General features: G+C 41.4%; 1 protein-coding gene across 2 annotated transcripts in view; it reads right to left on the bottom strand.

The window, feature by feature from the left end:
• Pkc53e (Protein C kinase 53E) overlaps positions 1 to 17,051 on the bottom strand; it is a 46,215-nt gene extending 29,164 nt beyond the window's left edge. The window contains exon 1 of one of the 2 annotated variants that reach the window (XM_070654040.1): positions 16,476 to 17,051. In XM_070654040.1, the coding sequence (XP_070510141.1) occupies positions 16,476 to 16,669 (194 nt within the window). In that variant the 5' untranslated portion in view covers positions 16,670 to 17,051. The remainder of the gene's footprint in view (positions 1 to 16,475) is intronic. The other variant, XM_070654039.1, reaches the window with a different exon arrangement.
• Between the last annotated feature and the right edge of the window lie 2,063 nt (positions 17,052 to 19,114).

Genomic DNA, 19,114 nt, shown 5'->3' on the forward strand with positions numbered 1-19,114 from the left:
TAGCTGTAATATTAACTGAACGTTTGCCCATCTAACAACGTATGTTTACGTTAGATTTATATTAGATCTAACCGTGGCGCCCGCACGCGGGTTGCGGCCGCGCGATTTAATTACATTAAAACACAATGTAACAAATATATTTCACCGACTTACGCGCCTTATCGCGTATTTATCGTTCGCATTGTGCGGCACCGCGACGTAGCCGTATTGTAGAAAATAATGCGACGTAAACTCGGAACACCGATACTGCAGACCGCCGGTAAGAGCCACGGTAACAGTGGAGGTGAAGCGGGAAATAAGCGCTGGCCTTCGTCGGACGATATAAATATCGCGATTCAGCCCAACTCTCGCGCTGTCTTCGGAGTCACGAAAACAATGAATGGCCGAGTGAAATTTCTGACGAAGGGAGACTCAACAGGCAGTTCGCTGGCCTCCCGCCAACACGCGGGGCAATTCATATCGATCACGATCAACGGCGGCAGTTATACCCAGTTGAGAAATTAATCGCCGCAACGCGGTAAATAACTCGGATAAATCAAGGCGCTGCGCGACAACCTGCCCGTACGTCGGATCGGAAAGTAAACGCTGAGCGTTAATTTACGAAATTAAAAAGAAGTCATTTACCGTACTTTATCGCGAGTAAAAATCAAATCGGTTGAGGTATTCGGACAAGACAAACGTCTCCAGTGAACGGTAGGCTCTTCGGTCGAATATTGTTCCTACCATTCTGTTCGAACGCGAGTGTCAAATTATATCCACGTGCAGGCGGGATTTAAACTCGCTCCGAAAATAGATATCGCGATACGCGCCCGTGAGAGCCTGTCGCGTCACGTACGGCATGCACGCTTGTATATTAATATAAAAGAGACGGGAAAGCCGGGCTGGAAACCTTCTTGAATATAGGGAGACGGAAAGGCATCGAGTGCACCCCGAGGTACGTCGCGTCATTCCGAGCCGTTATGTAACGCGGGAGGCAAATCCGGCAGCATCCCCCTCCCCCCCGCTCGGCAGTGTATAAGCCGAATGGGGTGGCGGGAGCGATACGACAGGATTCTCGCGAATTTCTGAGGTATGGCCGGGATTACGGGAATCCGTGTCCTGATATTCAGTAATCCTAAATACGAGCGCATACGCGCTAAGAAGGAAAATGTAGGTGGAAGACGAGAGGCGGAAAGAAGCGGGCGAGAGGACGGGTTCTGAAGATTACGACCAGCAGTACAATGCCGCTTTACGCGTCGCGCGATAATATAACGGACGGGCATACTCCCGGCCCCGCTTTTTCTTCGACAAGCAAATTGCACGCCCGACACCTGGAAAGACGGCGGGCGTTTCTCATAAATAAAACCGCGCGAGGATAAATTTTGCGCGTTGTTATACGCCGCGCGGCCGCAAATGAAACGCGAACGAAACGGACGGGACGCGGTGGTCTCCTCGCCGTTGCACTTAGTTCGCGCATAAGCATAAAAGCTCGCCTCCACTTCTTCATTTGCGACGTGCATCAGACGCGGCAAATGTTTCATCGTTTATCGTTATACCAGCGGCACTGTCGGAACCGCCGGGAATAAAAGAGACACGAGAGACGATCTATCTCGAGAAATACGTCATTCCGCTTAAAGTATACCGTTATTCAACTTCCTGTGTCCGAGTCGTCATAAATTTGGTGAACTCGGATTTCCGAAACTCAAGCTCTCGCTAAGAGGAATGTAAAGAAGCCTCGATAAAGTTACGCAGACGCGCGGGTACAGAAATTTATTACATCTCCTTTCTTCTAATTTCTCGCGCAATGCATAATTTATAAGACGGAAGATAATAAATTAAAGTGAATATACGTATTAAAATGTATTTTTAGAAAAAGTTAAAAAAGTCCAGACAGAAAAAATTGAAAGGCAAAAAATACAAATTTCCTCTTTTTTTTTTTAAACATATATTGCCGCGACATGTGCTTTCTGTATTCGTTATTTATAATTGGTACTCTTGAATAAACGAAACAATGCGATTAATTTTAATGGTAAAAAATATTTAAAAAAATAAAAAAAAATTTTACCTTTCCTAACAAGTGCATAATTACTATCGAATCAATATCCATTGTTTGATAATAAAAATACAATTTCAGTATAAACTCTGCCATTTATTCGACGGATGCTAGTCATCTCTCTTATTATGTCAAGTGTGCACGTCATTTCTGAGTGAATGTGCACACGTAAATCTTTCGGAATAATTATAAATACATATAATTGCGCGACAATAAACTGGGGAGGAAAAAGAGGGGCTATTTATCCAACAGCGATCGAGCCATTAATGATTGTTTAACAGAGCTAATCCCAAATCACGTGGAAAATTTCTCACGGGATATAATTTAGGTCGTCGAGGAAAGAGTTTTGTCCGGCACCGCGCGGTTGTAATCTCGAATTCTCTTCCCGATAGAATAACATCCATGACGTGATGCTGGGCGAAGAGTTATCCTTTCGATCGCGACAGCTTGCGAACACTTGCGCCGATCAGGCCAAAGAAAAGCAAGGGACTCGCCTCGGAAACTTCGATTTTTCGTGATTAACTTTTTACAGCGCTGGCTACCCGACGGATGTGCTTTTCGTATCCGGCATACATCTTTTACGCGAATCCACGCGGCAGGGGGAGAAAAAAAAGCAGGAAGATTTAAAATGTCAAAAATAAACCCACGTTACGAATACAACTTCAATTGAGATTATTAAATTATCGTGCAATTCGCGACACACGTCGGAATGCAGATGAAACGAAATTTACTCGATAATTTTGTTTTTTCTTCTTCTTTTTTTTTTTTATTTTCATCGAATAATCGTCAAATAAAAAAATTTAATTATTATTTTATTTCTACAGAGCCCGAGATATTTCAAAACTATGAGATTAAAAAGACTCGACTGTAAAAGACGATAAGAATCTACCGTTGTACGTCGAAAGAAACTCCATTTCACGCAATGTTTACGTCGCTGATGAACCTTGGTTGCCAACCGATCGGATTGACTGAAACTACTGAAAGGATGAAGGGTGGGTCTATCTACGAAGTCAAGCTGAAGCGACGGTGGACGGATACAAAGTCGCGCGCAACTCATTTCCGTAGTCGATGAGATGTCAAACCACTCTCGATGCCGATTGATACGACGATTGATCAATTCCAGCGCTCGCGTACGCGGCGTATTACGATTTCACTGATCAGCGACGGGTAATCCGTGGAAGAAAATTCCTGATTTGTTGTCAGAAAAATGCCTATTTACGTTATACGAGGAAAGCCTGCGTTATAATCAACCCAGTTTCAATTTTTCTACGCCATCCGCCGTATTCTCGTAATATTCGACATGATAGGCTGTCACGAACGATCCTTGACGATAATGAACGATGATCTAGGAATACGAAGTTGATCGACTAAAAGGAGAACCGTTCCGAAGATTGTTCTTTTTTTTTTTTTTTTTTTTTCCCATTAATATTTTAGCTTTCAGTCGCGAACTTTTCATTGTCAATAACGATCAGTGAAAAAACTTCAATGCCTCAGACATGACAATATGAAATATTACTAGCTGCGACAATTCTTGAAATTTTCTATTGGAGTAAAATATTGGGAAACAGAAGATAACTGCGTCCCGAAAAGAATAAATATTCACGAAAGAAAAAGAATTCTTTATCTGTATATACAGCACTTTATATACAAATACAAAGAATATGATAAGAAAAAGAATTATTTATTTATTTTAAAATTTATTTTTAAAATATTTTTACTGAATTTCTTTTCACGCGGGAGAGAGACACGATAAAAAAAGCCACGTGAAAGATAAAAAATATATAAAAAAAATTTAACATTTATTTATTCTGATTTAATTAGTAAGTAATGCGGTCATGGTCGTCGTTACAAAGTGCGTGGCAGGTGCACGCTCGTTCAAAATCATACGAAGGTCAAGGCGTTATACGTAACATTATACACCTTTATCGCATGCAAGCATAACAATACTCACGACATGTATACCGCGGTTGGCAACATTTAACGTAGTAAAATATCTAAAGGAATTCTTAATTTAAAGAAGTGTTGCAGCTTTATTGTTTCGAATTTATTATTCGACACATTAAGAATAGTGTTTTTTTTTTAGAGCGTAAACTTTTCGATTACTGTATTCAATTATAAGTTCTTATTTACGAACTCGCGATTGGACTCGTTACATAGATGATATTTTATCGAATTAAATGAACGTTATTATCGTTTGCCGAAATAAACAATAATGATGGAAATTTTATAATTCTATTCGAATGCAGTTTATATTTTCTAGCTTATTTTTTTTATATTACGATGTACCAGATTCCAATCTTTTATACCAGTTCTACATTGCGATTTTCGTCAACGTTTGAAATAAAATTGCAAAATTGAGAATCACACAGAATGATGCGAGGCGAAGCGATCTTCGTGAAAATGTTATGAAAACGTTCTTACAGAGGCACTACTGAGCGAGGCAATCTTTATGAAAATATTGTAAAGCAACCAAGTAATGAAATAAATACAAATTAAATTTATGTAACACTAAAAGACCTTTTCACGCTTATATTTCACAATGCGTAAGCTTCCAATTTAATTGCTGAATATTTCAAAATAAATTATTCGCTAAAAATTTTGCACAAAACCTATCCTCAAAGATATTATAAAAATAAATTTCCGGGTAAAATTGTAGATTTTATATAATATCAAACTCCAATTCTACGAATTTTATATCATGGATGTAAAGTAAAATAAAATGTAATCAATATTGAACGATACAAGAAAATTGCTGAACCATTTCCACACAACAGGAGATACATCGGCATTGTGGGATATTATAAAATAATGGATGTTAAAGTTTAGATCATTTTTATAACTCGTCTGCTTTTCCTACTTTCGCGCTTCTTCCTTTTTTATTAAACGTAAAAAAAAATTTCTTTTTTCTTTGCATCACACGCAGAATTATTTATTAATACGCGACTATACGTATATAAATGTACGAGTTAATATTTAGTAGAAATTGGGCGCGAGTTAAAATTTAAAATAAACGTTTCCGGATGGATTGAGCGCGAAATCTTTCGTGGTATCTCGTCTCTTTTACAGACAGAAATACGAATGAGTAGTAAGGCCGCGTACTACGACGTACAATACCGTATTCATTGAATAAAGAATATAAGGAAGGAACGTAAGAGAAAAACTGTTATCGTTTTGCTTCTGTTACCTACGTTATTCGTGTAATGTATATCGTTGTGTGTATTATTAGTGTTGGCAGCCAAAAGATAAATGTGGAAGCCTTTTATATAATTTCGCTGCTTAGAATTTTAATGTAAAAATAATTGCCACTCTTTTAATAATTCTAATTAAAAACCCCGAGAGGTGTCCGATACGTGAACGTACATATTACGCTCCTAATAATTTTTGACGTAATTAATAACGTCGTAAAGTCACATCTGGTTTAAGTACCGTTTCTATCGATAATCGCGATATGCTCCTTCCTTTACGTCTTTTATTCAATGGCCGTATTGTACGAGTGCAACGAAAGTCGGAGTTTGGTCGGCTATTTTCATCCCGAGTTCGGCCGCTCTTTCTCTCCTCCCGAGTGGCCTTCCTCTAACCCTTGATTTTCATCGATTCGCGACCACCCTCTTTTACCTCCCCCCTTATGGCCTCGCCACAAAGCAACCCTTGTGACACGCCACGGTGAAACGGCTCTTATGTGTATCTCCGTATCGGCGAAAGCAAACAGCGAAAGAGAGAGGAAGTGTGTGTGAAAGTTCGATAAAAAAAAAATAAATAAAAAAAAAGAAAATAAAATAATGCACTTTATATCATTTCTTTCCTAGCAAAAATAATAATAGAGTTCTGATGTATATATAAAAAAGGGGGAAAAGGGGAGTCTCAATCTCGATTCTGTACGGCTAAAGAATTGGAACATATATCCGGGAACAGTGGTTTACGAGAGAGAAGTTATAGGATCGCGAATATCACGAGTTATGGAATTCTCGAAATGGGATCAAGCGTAATAGTCAGAAGCACATGCAGACGATCGTAACTTTCGCGCAGCGAGCTATTTGCATCCCCGACTAGATGCACAAAGAGACGGATAGCGATACCCCCCCGAAAGTCTGATAATAATTTTAGGACGCCCAGGAAAAGCATCCGACCGCTCGAGTAACTAAAATTATGCCGCCTACCATTCCCATTTTGCAAACTTAAGAAGTTGACAAGTAGTTACGAAGCGAATTATTCTGCGGGCGCGCCTCGCCTTGGGGATCGGAATACCAAGTTCCTTCATTTCCCGAGTAACGTATAAAATTTCCACGCAAATCTGGTCCTAACCGGGTAGCGCGACCGATCGAACGAAAGCAGGTAAACTGCAAGAAGCTAAAAAGATCCTTGGACTTTTACGTGTGTGACCGCCGATTTCGATAAACCGTGCCGATTCGCGTCCGACCCCGGGGTTCGAAAAAAAAAATACGCGCCTACACATACCCGGCGCGTCATCGATTACATCTACAACGGATGCTGCAACGTGTAATGGCGTTATGTATAACGCTACTTCCATCTCACCTTCGTCATTCATCGGAAGCGCCGACTTTCACGCCTGTGTGTCGACAGGCCGATGATGTTTATCGAAAGCAAACGGAGCCCCCTTTTCGTTTCGTCCTATTGTCGTAAAACCCGGGCAGCAAGACCACCCCGTCGGTTTTCTCGCGTCTTCCCAACTTTACTGTTATATTATTTCCGCTCGAATTTATCACCAGGTTAAAGACCCGTCACTCTAAATTATCGATTCTCGCTCGGCTGCCGCAAGACACACGGAAACAACTTCCGCCCGCCCGCCCACGATTCTCAAATATTAACACATTCGGTTGGAAAGAAACGTAATCTCACGTCGTCCCACAAAAGATTTTGACGTAATTCCGTAGCTTACGGAACGTACAATGAAATTCCCCGACAAAAGTACCTGTCAGTTTCACGTTAAATAAATCAGTTTCAACGCTAATTTATGCACAGACACGTAAAGAGAATACTAAGAAACACTACATGCATGCATAAATAATGACCAGATAATTGCAGAATACGCAATCACCTAAGATAAACAAAAGCTAAAAGAGATTCACGATACAAAAGTATACTACTGAATAAATCCGCAGAAATATATACGCAATCGTAAAACAAATCATGAATCGTAGCAATTTAAAACTTACTGAAAAAAAAACTCTGCATGATCTACACTTAAACGAATATGAATTTTACTCATCTCTTTTTTTTTTCTTTTTCTCCCCTCCCTACCCCGGCCGAAATACCAAATACAGCTTTAATCTAAAAATAATACGCAGTAGATTACAGTACGCGATGAAATCAGCCGATTGCAGCTCGACGAGAAAATTGAAAATAACGTGTTCTTCGAGATATGTGTGGCGTGCGTGTGCGGAATATATATCCGATACTGCAATCCCATGCAGATTCGCGTATAACGTTCTCGCCGGGCGAAATGCAACAAGGAGCAAATACGAGCCTCGTTTTCTGTTCGATCGGGTTAACAACGCAACGCGGTCACCTGCACCGCGCCGATATGCAAGTGGATCATTCGTTTATCGCTACTTCAGACAACTCGTAACTCTATCCAGGGCAATCTAATTTCATTATTCCGGCGCGGGCGATAAACGTGGGTGTGCAATTGCGGCGAAGCCATCGCCTAGGCGTTGCCGGCGGCGCAGTCGATACCCCCGGCGATACCTGGGGCAAGGCGTAAGCCCGAGTACACGAAGATATCAGAAGGCGGAACGGAATGATGTCATATGAAATAAATCCGCTCTCGATTACGCAACTGTTTGCGATGCGGCGATTTATCTGTTATCTCGTTCGGCGTAGATGAAAGATAGATTTTCTCGGATCGCACGGCAGTCTTCGCCGTGACGGAGTCGAACGACGCGACGATAACGCTTGTCGCGATCCGACACGAAACCCCGCGGAAGTCAGCTGCGTACACAGCCGTGAGAATTAATTAATATATAGGCAGATGTGACACAAATGTCTCTATAAAAGTTATACGCGTGATAACATTTGAAGCACGTGCCGCAATGAAACCGTACGACACCCGTGTACTCCGGTGGACGATTCTGAAATAGTTCGCGGCGCGTATACCTCAGATACATATGTGATATTTATTTTGAATTCTTCTTCGACGGAGCGTATCGTGATTTTTCACGGCGGGTTAGCTCAGATGTCGCTTAAATGTTTTTTTATCTCAAGAATGTGCTTCAAACGTCGGACGGTATGCACTTTCGAGGTCGCGCTAAAAGTTGAAACTCGAAAGAAAAATACGACGTCCTATTCGCACGTCAAATATTTACACGTGCATCTTTGAGGTATCATTACGTGATAAATAAATACGTAGCGGGGTAAGGAAAACGTATGAAAATCGATTATGTAACGTAGGCGATAAAGTTGCGGGCGGAGGCGCCGAAACTTTTCAAAAATTTGTGACGGCACGTGGGTTAGTCTCGTTACTACCGTCGATGTCGCGTGGGCACGTGAAACCGATATAGCTCAGCGTAAAAAGCCCCTTGAATCCCCGGACTGCGCGCCGTGGACGTCGCAGCTGCGTAATTGCGTAACGCCGCGTGAACGCTCGCGACATAATCTCGTTACAGATTGAACGAAGCACCTCAAGCCGCGCGGCCGTGAACTTTCGTTAGGAAGAAAAGAGGTAACTCAATACCTATCGTCCAGTGTTCTCCCCGGTATTAACATTGGATTAGAAACCAGAACCGAAATAAAGTAGAGGAGCGAAACTTTCACGGATCGTATTCCCTTTCCAGTATTTAATTTAGTAACGATGAGAAAAATTCAGTGCACCGAATATTCATTCGCGCTCTTAATCATACGCGAGATTAGATAATCTTTCCGCAATCCAAGCGTACTGTTTAACCCCGAAGAACGTGTACCTAGCGCAAGTTATGCGAATATATATATACGCAAGAACATTTTACACAATGTCTACAGATATACATTACAACGTTACACTATAATAGCGGAGAGCGTCGTGGAACATACTCCCAAGTGAATTTGAGAGACATGTAGCGAGAGGAAATATAGCTATAGTACCCGTATACTGTTCTTCGTCATGGACAATGGAAGCGCAATGCCCTTTCGTGACAAAAATAAATCTTAGATTAAACGCAAATTGGAGTTTAAAATAGAAATAAAAAAATACTTTGATTCGACTTCGTAAACGTGATTAAAAATAAAAAGTAGTAAACACGTGTATACACGTGTGGTGTGTGTCTCAATAATATAGATACAAATCGTTACGTCACCTGTTTGTCAATATTTTTTACAAAAATACTTAAAAAAAAAAAAAAATATATATATATCTCTGCCAGTTTTATGTGGATATTAATTAATTACATTGCTACTTTTAATATATTTTATCGAAAAAAACACATTCTCTAAAACAATATAAATAAAAAACGCGGCTTAAAATCTATTTGTATCTCACAAGCGTATAAAAATAAAAAATAAAAAACCGTGTGTTAATAAGATAGCACATATACAATGTAATAATAATTTTTCAAAAATTATCGAGATAAATGACCACATTAATTCGAAGAAAGAAAAATACAACCAACATAAAAAAAACACAGAGGAAAAAAAAAAATAATGAAACGTTCATTTACGTAAGATTTGTAGCTACGAGTTACCACGTCACGCGAGATATTTTGCATTTTATTAATCAAATGTTAATGACACAATATCCGGTTTGTTAAGAGTATAACGACGTCACGGTCGTTAGCGATTTACCGCAATCGAAGTGGATCGTGATGCGATTGCTGAAGTGTCCGCGTGTGTTTGGCGATGAAACAATCAGCCGGGATAATTTACTCTCACGCAATCATCAATCACGTGTCTCTAATCTGCGTTCCGATCAAGTATTTACGCGGCTAATGAAACCCGTTTAATTTCAGATACAATTTAATTTCGAACGAAGTACAAAACCCGACGAGAGTTTCAACCGTTCGTCGGTCCACGTCAACGCAGCATCCGTGTTCTTTCACGTCTCACTTCGCGACCTTTGTGCCCGATATGTCGAAGGAAAAATGAACTGATAAATCAACAGTATCCGTAAAACGTTTCGCTTCCGCGAAAATGGGTTCGTTCTATATCTCTTTTTATCGCTTCGGCAATATTATGACAAAATTACATTCAATATTTGAAAAGGCACGCTAGGCCTACGCTCTTATAAAATTCTAATTAATATTAATTTTATGAATTACGTAGATGTTAGAAGAGACATCATAGTTTTCTGAAAAAATTTTAAAACTGCCTCAAAATCAAAAGTCATACTTCATTGTAAACGTCTGTTAGGGAATTGGTCAAGATTGTTCTAATTTTAATGAAAATGTCAATGGAGTTTGATCAAGAGCTACCGTCATAAAGTTGTCGATGGAAATTACTTTTCGTAAGTTCCATTGAAGTGGAAATAATAACAACGCCTTCGCTTTTAATAAAAGAAGTCGATCCGTACCGCAGGAAAACTCATTACCGAAAATACATCGGAGTTTATGTAATGTATTATTCAAATCTCGCGTTACAGAGTTTAAAAAAAGAAAATAAAAAAGGCCTCGTAAATTAGTCTACTAATTTCCGTTTAAGCAAATTTAATTTAAATATAAATTTAACAGTATGCGCTTTTACCTCAAAAAGCTTTCCAATATCTCTGGTGAAAAATTTAATTTCCGAGCCTAAAATCAAATTGCCAACAGTTCTCGAATTTTCTTTTATGGATTTTTTTACTCAAAGAAAAAAAAGAGAGAGAGAGAGAGAGAGAACGGGGAAGGGCTAGGCATCTATTTTCCATTATGGAAAAGGGAATGCGAGTATAGGTCAACAACTGTGAACTCGCTGCAAGCTCGTCGGGTGTACATATTCCATACTTGTATGACTACGTATGTGTGTTCTCGCGTTTGTGTGTGAAACATGAGACAGTCTGTCAGTGGTAAGTGGACAGAAGGGTCAGATGTTTTGTGCGGCGATTTATAGGCCTAATAATGTATAGACGCCTTGTACGTACACACATTCGTGTGTATGTATTTCATATTCGTTGGTGACTCGATATATATGTTTTTTTAATTACACGCCAAAGTTCGAGACTTAAAGATTCCATTTAAATGGTTGCGACCAGCAGAGTAGAAAAAAAAAATTAGAAGAAAGTGCAAAGGTTTGAATGGCCAAAAAATTAAGTAAAGTTTAAATTTCATTTTTAAACAAAGTAATACCGCGCGGAAAAAAGATTCTCCCTAAAGATTGCGTCATACTAATGTAAATGATAGTAATCTCAGAATCCTGGGTCTGATCTCAAACTTTTCACACCGTATATTTTCTCGGTATCGTGGCAAAACAGACTCAAAAAAAAAAAAAAAAAAAAAACACTAATGATACAAACAAAATTAAATTAAATAAAAAAAAAGTATTTAGAAAATTCTAAGAGTAATATTTTAATAATTTATATTAAAAGTAAAGGCTTCAGAAAAAAATGATAAGATGTTTGTTATTTGAATAAATAATTAACTATCAAATTTATACGCTAAATTATATTATAATTATTTAATAAGTGTAACATTAAGACAATAATTTGGAAATCTACTTCGTTGGAGTATTAACCTAGCTTTGTTACAAGTGCCTTAAGCATAGGATGAAGTGGAGTAACTGAAACCGCTACATAAATAGGTCAATGCACAATGAGTTTCCAATAATTAAATTAATAGCTATTATATTTTGATAATCTTGTAATAACCATTAACTAGTGCCACTTCTTTATATCATAACAATCCTATACCTATACATAATAAATACGATTTTTGAATAGAAATATACCGCGTATTAAAAGAAAAAAAAAAAAGGTTATTAATCATGAAACAAGCTTGAATAAATTAATTTTTCAAAATTATAATATTATCGTCGTTATTTATCGACTAGTTTCAATTACATCAGACAACTTTATGTTATTTTTAGCCGATCGTTGCAAACATTAGTTACGCAACAATGAAATTAACTACGTGCGAAAACTATAATAGTGCGAATAGCCGCCCGTTTTTGTTTCGCGTGCCAAGATACAAGTTAATGGATCAAACGATCTCGTTGCGCGCGGATTTCCTCTTCGATAAAGCGACTAAAGAAAACCGCAAAATTCGATAACGACATATGGATTGAAAAGCGATTTCGCTATGACGTGTACATAAAACTAGGAAACCTGTTAAATAAATCTTATTTGCCGTCATATATGCGTACGTGTGTATGTGTACATGTGTGCGGAAGCTATGTGCGCGATTAGATCAATATGTGCAAGTGAAATGAACCACAATACTGTAGTTCAGAAGTGAGAAGTCGAACAAAATGCGCAATCTTTTGTTAAAATGACGTAAGTGCTTCGAGAAACTGTTACAAGTTGAATTTACGTGAATTAGTAAAAGCGAACAACGTAAGGAGCGTCGTAACTAATTAGGTTTTCATTATTTTAATTCTAATTTTAATTAATATAAATAATAAAAAATTATATATAATTTTTGATTCATCAATTAAGTCAATAATTTAATTTACTTAATGACATACATATCAAAGTTTAATATTAACCTAATATACCACTTTGCATAGCTTTTAATTTTTAAAAGGCAACTAAATATAATGTGGTACGTTAATAATTCGCTTTTTTATCGTACAACGATAAAAAAAATCACATATGTAAGTAATTTTTTGTGCCGACAGATTAAAAAAATGCTATAAACAGTCAAATATCGTTCTTTTTTTTTTTATTAACGCGACGCTCTCTTATCTGATTTAGCATTTTTAGCATTGGAATAATAAGATTCGTAAATACAGTCTACAGTACGGGTAAAGATGGGATTCGAATGGAAGGTCATAGCCATAAATCTACAGACCGGTTCTATTAATTCGCCATTTCCTTCAGTTTTTACATAACGTTTCATCTTCCGCGCCCATGAATCGTTTTCTTCGAATATTTATTTGCTGATATTCGTAGCTTCATTAACAAAACATTGCGCAACGCCGACGGAGGAATTAATTCTTGCCGCGTAGTTCTGCCCCACATACGCGATATCGTGAACTTCGTTATATTACCTTCGTTATAACGTATCTAATTAAAATTATTCATCCTATTAACAAATGTGCAGACAATATGAAAATTTTAATTAATATAAAGATAAAACTTATAATTTAAGCTCCACCTAATTTAGGATGTTCAAACCATTTGCACTTCCCGTAAAATATATAAAATACGATAATCCCGTGGACTTTAGCAGCGACTAAATCCATACACAAAGTACTATAAAATTCCAAAGCCTTGATAATGAAAAAGATAAAAAAAATTTCATATTCATGAATTTAGCATTAAAAATATTATTAGCCAAGGACCTTCCGTTATCATAATTATCTGCGAAAAATTCAACACTTTAAACGTAGGCAACGTGAAATAATAATAGTCAGGAAAAAAAATTTTCTTTTTTAATTTTTTACAGTAATTGAAGTATGAATAAAAATTCAGAAAGACAAATGCGGAACTGGTACACCTTTGCAGAAACGAAAACGAAAGAAAAGGGAAGCAGTGGTTTTGTCAATGCTAACGTACGATAAATAAAAAATATCAATGTAATTATACCTAGGTATATTTGATCTTTTTAAAATAACCTCGTTCGAGAAGAAATTTTTCGCAAAGCATCTTTTACTCGATGGATTAATATAACTGCACATATTCATGGAAAATTTCCCACATATTTACTTTGAGAGGAACAGTTTACAATGACATTCTCCCGGTTCTGCATAAAATTATTTCAGGAAAGAGTAGCATGCAAATACTTGATCAACTTTCAAAATATACATTGTTACGTCAGCGACGCGTGTCTGGCTTACAGACACACGGCATATGCGAACGAAAATGCAGATCGGTCGGAGAATTCGACACGGAGATGCGAGCGCGTTACGCCGAGCGGTCCGAAATCACATTGTCATGAGATGCGTTTCGTCATCGTGATATGCGCTTCGCGATCGCGAAATGTTATGCGACAAGTGCGTGGGGCACGACGTCATCAATTGTCACGGCCGCTGGTCACAAATGCACACGTGGATAGTAATCATTGCGAATCATGTCGGACGCGACTCTACCGCGACTCTTTTTCACGACATATGTTTCGCGTTGCGCGATCGGCGAGCGAATCAAAGAGCTCGATCATTTAATTATTTAAACGTCTTGTAAGTTTCTTTTCCCTTTTTTTTTGTTTGTCGCTACAAGATGAAGGGCTGATTGCTACAACTTTACGAGAAGCTCTACTCGACAAATTATGCGTCTTTACATGTTTAAAAGGAAAGCTAAAAACGGCCACCTGTTCACCTGACGGATCTCAAGAAGTTGAGACACTTTGCCCGTAGTCGAAAGCGGACGAGCGAAGGTCCCGCTAAGAAAGAAGTGATGGAAGATCGGCACGTGAATACGCTTAGTGCATATGTAAGAAGCGCCGCCGCTGATTCTCGCATCGCAATGGAAGGTTTCTAATTCGGACCGAGGAGGAAGAACGAAGCGAGCACGTCAAGGCTGGATCGTTTAATCACAGACCGGCCGGCCCGAAAGCATTATTAACTGGGGTTTATGCATCTGTCCGTCTTGACGGCGAAGAGGAAGACGGACGATATCTCGTTGCGCCGTCGCGACGAGAGGAGACTACCACGGCACCGGGATTCGCGACGAGGAAGTCAACACAGTTACGATTAAATAAGATAACTCCGAGTCAATTATTTAGCGCAATAAATTTCAGTTAAACTATTTGCCGCCTGTGCGAGCGAACAATCGCTTAGCTAATAAAAATTCGCAACTGCAAAAGTGTACCTTCTTCTATCAATTCGTTTCAACAAATGTGAAGTAATTAGTCGAGTTATCGCATTAAAAAATAACGTTTCATCAGTCTCATTAAATAATTGAAAATCAGTAAATTTAACTAAAAAAAAAAACCCTTGCGTTGCTCTGTAAAAGCTGAGTGCCTCTGTTAATAATGAACTCTAAACTCCATTATCAATATGCCGTCGAAGAGCTAAAGCGAACGACACGTACAAAAAGTGGATTAATGATCTAATAAAAAAGAGACGAAAGGAAGAGGGAAGAGAAAAAGAGAGAGAGTGAGACTTTTTTTTTCTGTCATGTTTCAAATAATCGCGTCATTTAACTCAAAATTTACGCACACCGTTCCGAACTCGACAATCGAGAACATCTATCGGAATGCATAAGGAATAAAGGTGTTAGAGAAAATGAGAGTGATCAATCCGTAAACCTGTTAGCTGCATCAATATTAATTGAGCGCTAATTTTAGAACAGCCTATCGTTCCATATGCCGCGGCAGAGATAATCAATCTCTCATTACGCACGGGATTGTAAATAAAAATCCGCGACATAATAAACGTACGATTAATAAAACATCAGGCAGGAATTAACAAGCCGACCGGAATTAATACCGCTGATAGTAAAACGCGTTACCGATCGTGATATTTATTAAATCGATTAAATAAATTAAATAAAGTAACAGCGTGTCGGCTGTAGTTGTCGCTTGTGTAATAAATAAAAAAAAGGGGAGGGGGGGTTGTTCGGATTTTTTTTTAAACATAGGGGCGTCGGTTTGAAAGCCGCGAGGGGGGAGAAAGGGAAGATCGAGACTTCTTCACAACTGATTAACCGAAGAATCTTGATCTCTCGAAGAATCGAGCACGAAAATGATAGCGAGGGGTGATTCGAGTGATATCAAAGGTGGGGCGTAATCGAAAATAATAAGTGGCAGCGATCGTCTTTTGTCAAAATCGATTGGAAGGGGGTGAGAGCTCGCGAACAACCCCCTTTCGTCACAGCAGACCTGTCGATGCAAGCCGTTCCATGATGAGTTTCTCCCCGAGGCGTTCACCTACTCTTCTCCCGGGGATGCAAACTCGATCGTTACTGGAACGCATCCGACGCATAGACACGTTTACGAGGAGAGCGAAAGCGTGCCAGCGCGCACGGGCCGCCGTATTTTCGGGATCGCGTTCAAATAATAAGGGGCTAATGATAGTAACGAGTGTAACGGTTACAAAAGCTGAAAATACGAATAGCGTCAAGCGAACGTTTGCGCACGTTTCACACCGTTTCGCGGGAAAGAGTTATTTGCCGCCAGCTACTCACTTGGGAGCAGGCTTCGTGTTTATAATCAGATTCTCAGGAGATAATACATAAAGGCTGTCTGTTTTTTAGAATGAGATCTATTTATAAATTATTACTTTCAGCAACGCCTCGCCAGTTGTCTTCAAAATTTTGACAAAAATGTACCGAATGAGTTATTATTGGCGTTACGTTTCGTCGCGGACGTACGGCGGTGATAATAAAATTCAGGATGCGTCCCAGAAACAATCGGTAATAAATAAGAAAGCGTGGAACTGGACTCACCATATGAAGTCCTTGCAGTGGCTGCAGAAGGTGGGCTGCTTGAAGAAACGGGGCATGAAGTTGTGATTCTTGACCACGTAGACATTCTTCTTCTTGAGGGCACCCTTCCGGCCCCGCAGCTTTTTGGCGAAGGCGGTGTTGATGTCGCCGGGCTCGAAGGAGTCCTCGCACGTGTTGTCCTGGTCGTCCGTCATGGTGCCGCTGTCGTTGTCGCGCCTGTTGTTACCGCTGCTGTCGCTGACCCGACCGACTGATCGACGGCGAATCGACTCGTCGAAGAGGTTAACGATGGCCCGTAAAGCTCGCGGACGATTCGTCGTTCGAAGGCGACACCGGCCTCCCCGGGATTTCGGTCGGTTCGCGCGTAGCCACGCTTCTGATCTCGATAATCTTGGATTTACGCGCGCGCGGTCTGCTCTTCGTTGACGATCGAACTCGCGCGGTAGTGGCGGCTGCACGCGGGAGCTGTCACACGGTTCTGACGGTTGGCGGACCAACGACGACGGTGTGTCTCGCGCGCGCGATGCTTGACTGACGCCGGGGAAGGGGGCGCGACAAAGCAGTGGGGAGAATTAGAGGAAACGCGAGCGAGAGAAACTATGCTCGGCGTCGTCGGCTCTACGCGCGCGCGCGTGCTTCCCCGAGCCCTTCTGCGAGATCGCGTCCTGCGACGTCCCGCTGAGGCCGCTGATTCCGGGCAGCTGGCGTGCTATCGTCCACCGCCTGATCCTGGAGCGGGCGCCTTAGCTCTCGTTAGCACCGTCGACTTCGCACCGGTCACCGCGCTTCTTCGTCCGCGCCTCTCTCTTCCTTTTCCTCCCTTCAGCTCGACGCTTCGCAGCCGCTGCTCTATCTCTCTCCTTCGCGGTTGAAGCGCGCCCGGCGTGCGCTCGCCCGGCACCGATTGTTCAACCTCGTCTATCGCGTCGCTCGCGCTCTTTCCTTCCTCTAGCCGCCAAGTGCGCACCTTCACTCATTCCCTCTCCCCTCTCGCCAGCGCCGCGATCTCGTATCGGCGAAACTACTCCTCCTACACCTACACTTGCCTACTTCACGATGCTTCATCTAGCTCCTTCCACCGGACGATCTCACAATTCTCTCTCCTCGTTCGACGCCTACCTTTCCCTTTTGTCGCTCACTCTCGCTCCCCTTGTAACGATCTTCTCTCTTCCTCGTAGTTGCGTTCACCTCCTCCCCCGGTTTTCCGTCTCACTCCCGCCGCCCCGGATTATCGCGCACTTTCCTCGTCGCCGCCACGAACTGTCCGTCGCCCCGGCACCTGGTTTCAACCGTTCATCTCGCTCTAACTCACGGACTGCCACCCCCCGATCGCGTCCCATCCTTGTCCGTTCCGCGCCGACGTGCAACTGCCGCGCCTCTCCTCGTTTCTCTCCTTCGCTTACCCCCACTACCTCAGGCAGCTGCGCGCCCGCGCGCGTAGGTTACCCGATAATTTTAGACTCTCGGCTCGACGGACAGCGGGATCCTCTGCTCAGCCTGCACCGCGCACTCGAATATCGACATGCAACCCAACGGCGGGCGACCACGAGGCCCGCGAGCTGCCACGCGACGCCTGAGATCGGAAAGAAAGGCCGCCGGGAATCGTGGAGAAATAAAAAAAGAAAAATAAAAAAAAAAGAAAAAAAACGGGGAAGCGTATGACGTTTCCGCCTTCTTCCTTGATTCCTTCCTTCCTTCCTTCTTCGCTCCGGGTCGTCCGGGCCGTGAGCTTCTTTCCCTGCACGGGATGCTGCAGCCTCTCTCGCAGTGGCAACGGAAGGGAGAGTGATGCTGACAGCGGCACTATGGCGGAAGGGAGGAGGGTGGTGGCAGCTCGACCTCTGCCCTCGCGTACCCACCTACATTCCAATTTTTGCATATGGTCCTTTGTCTCTTTTAGTCTCATCGCCACCCCTGCCTCTCCCACGTAACTTCTGCCCATTTAGCGCGGACGTTCGGTCGCTGGACCGAAGTCGGAGATAGCGTCGGTACCTGCCCGCAAAGGTGGTCGAGATCAATCCCTCCGGGGATTCCGTGTGCGCGAGATCTACTCGACTCTACGATCTATTCCCCCGTATCGAAGAAACGGAGACCCATCTCCGAGACTTCGTCTAATTTCTCACGTGCCACAACTATCGATTCCTCATCTGTTCGCCGTTCTATTTTTTAACCCGCGCACCATCATTCACGAGCCTCCGCGTCGTTCATCGTTCGCTCAGCGAATTCTGCATTCGGAATGTTTGCTCTAACGTTCGATCAATTTCAATTTGGTGGCGCCCTTTGAAAATTCCAGACACCTTAATTTATACGCGTCCAGTTATAAATTACAGACACGAATAAATGTATTGTATAAATCTCCCCACCGACATCTGTCAATATACGGGATGCAACTCCGCGCGAGTAGCTCCTGCTTTAAAAAATATATAGATATTTAGCCCGCTTCGCGAGCCGATATACTTGGCGAGAAAAATGAAATAAATGTTCAGATAAGATAGGTTTCGGGACGAGCAGATGAACGAGATGATAATGAAATCGAAGGCGGCTTCGAGGGAGGTCCTACCCCGTCCTTTTCCCGCGCACCGAAGGAATGTGCGATTTGACGATAATATGACTCGTGCGGAATTCGCGTGGGTTCCCGC

The sequence above is a fragment of the Cardiocondyla obscurior genome, linkage group LG03 (genome assembly GCF_019399895.1).
Source record: "Cardiocondyla obscurior isolate alpha-2009 linkage group LG03, Cobs3.1, whole genome shotgun sequence".
NCBI lineage: Eukaryota > Metazoa > Arthropoda > Insecta > Hymenoptera > Formicidae > Cardiocondyla > Cardiocondyla obscurior.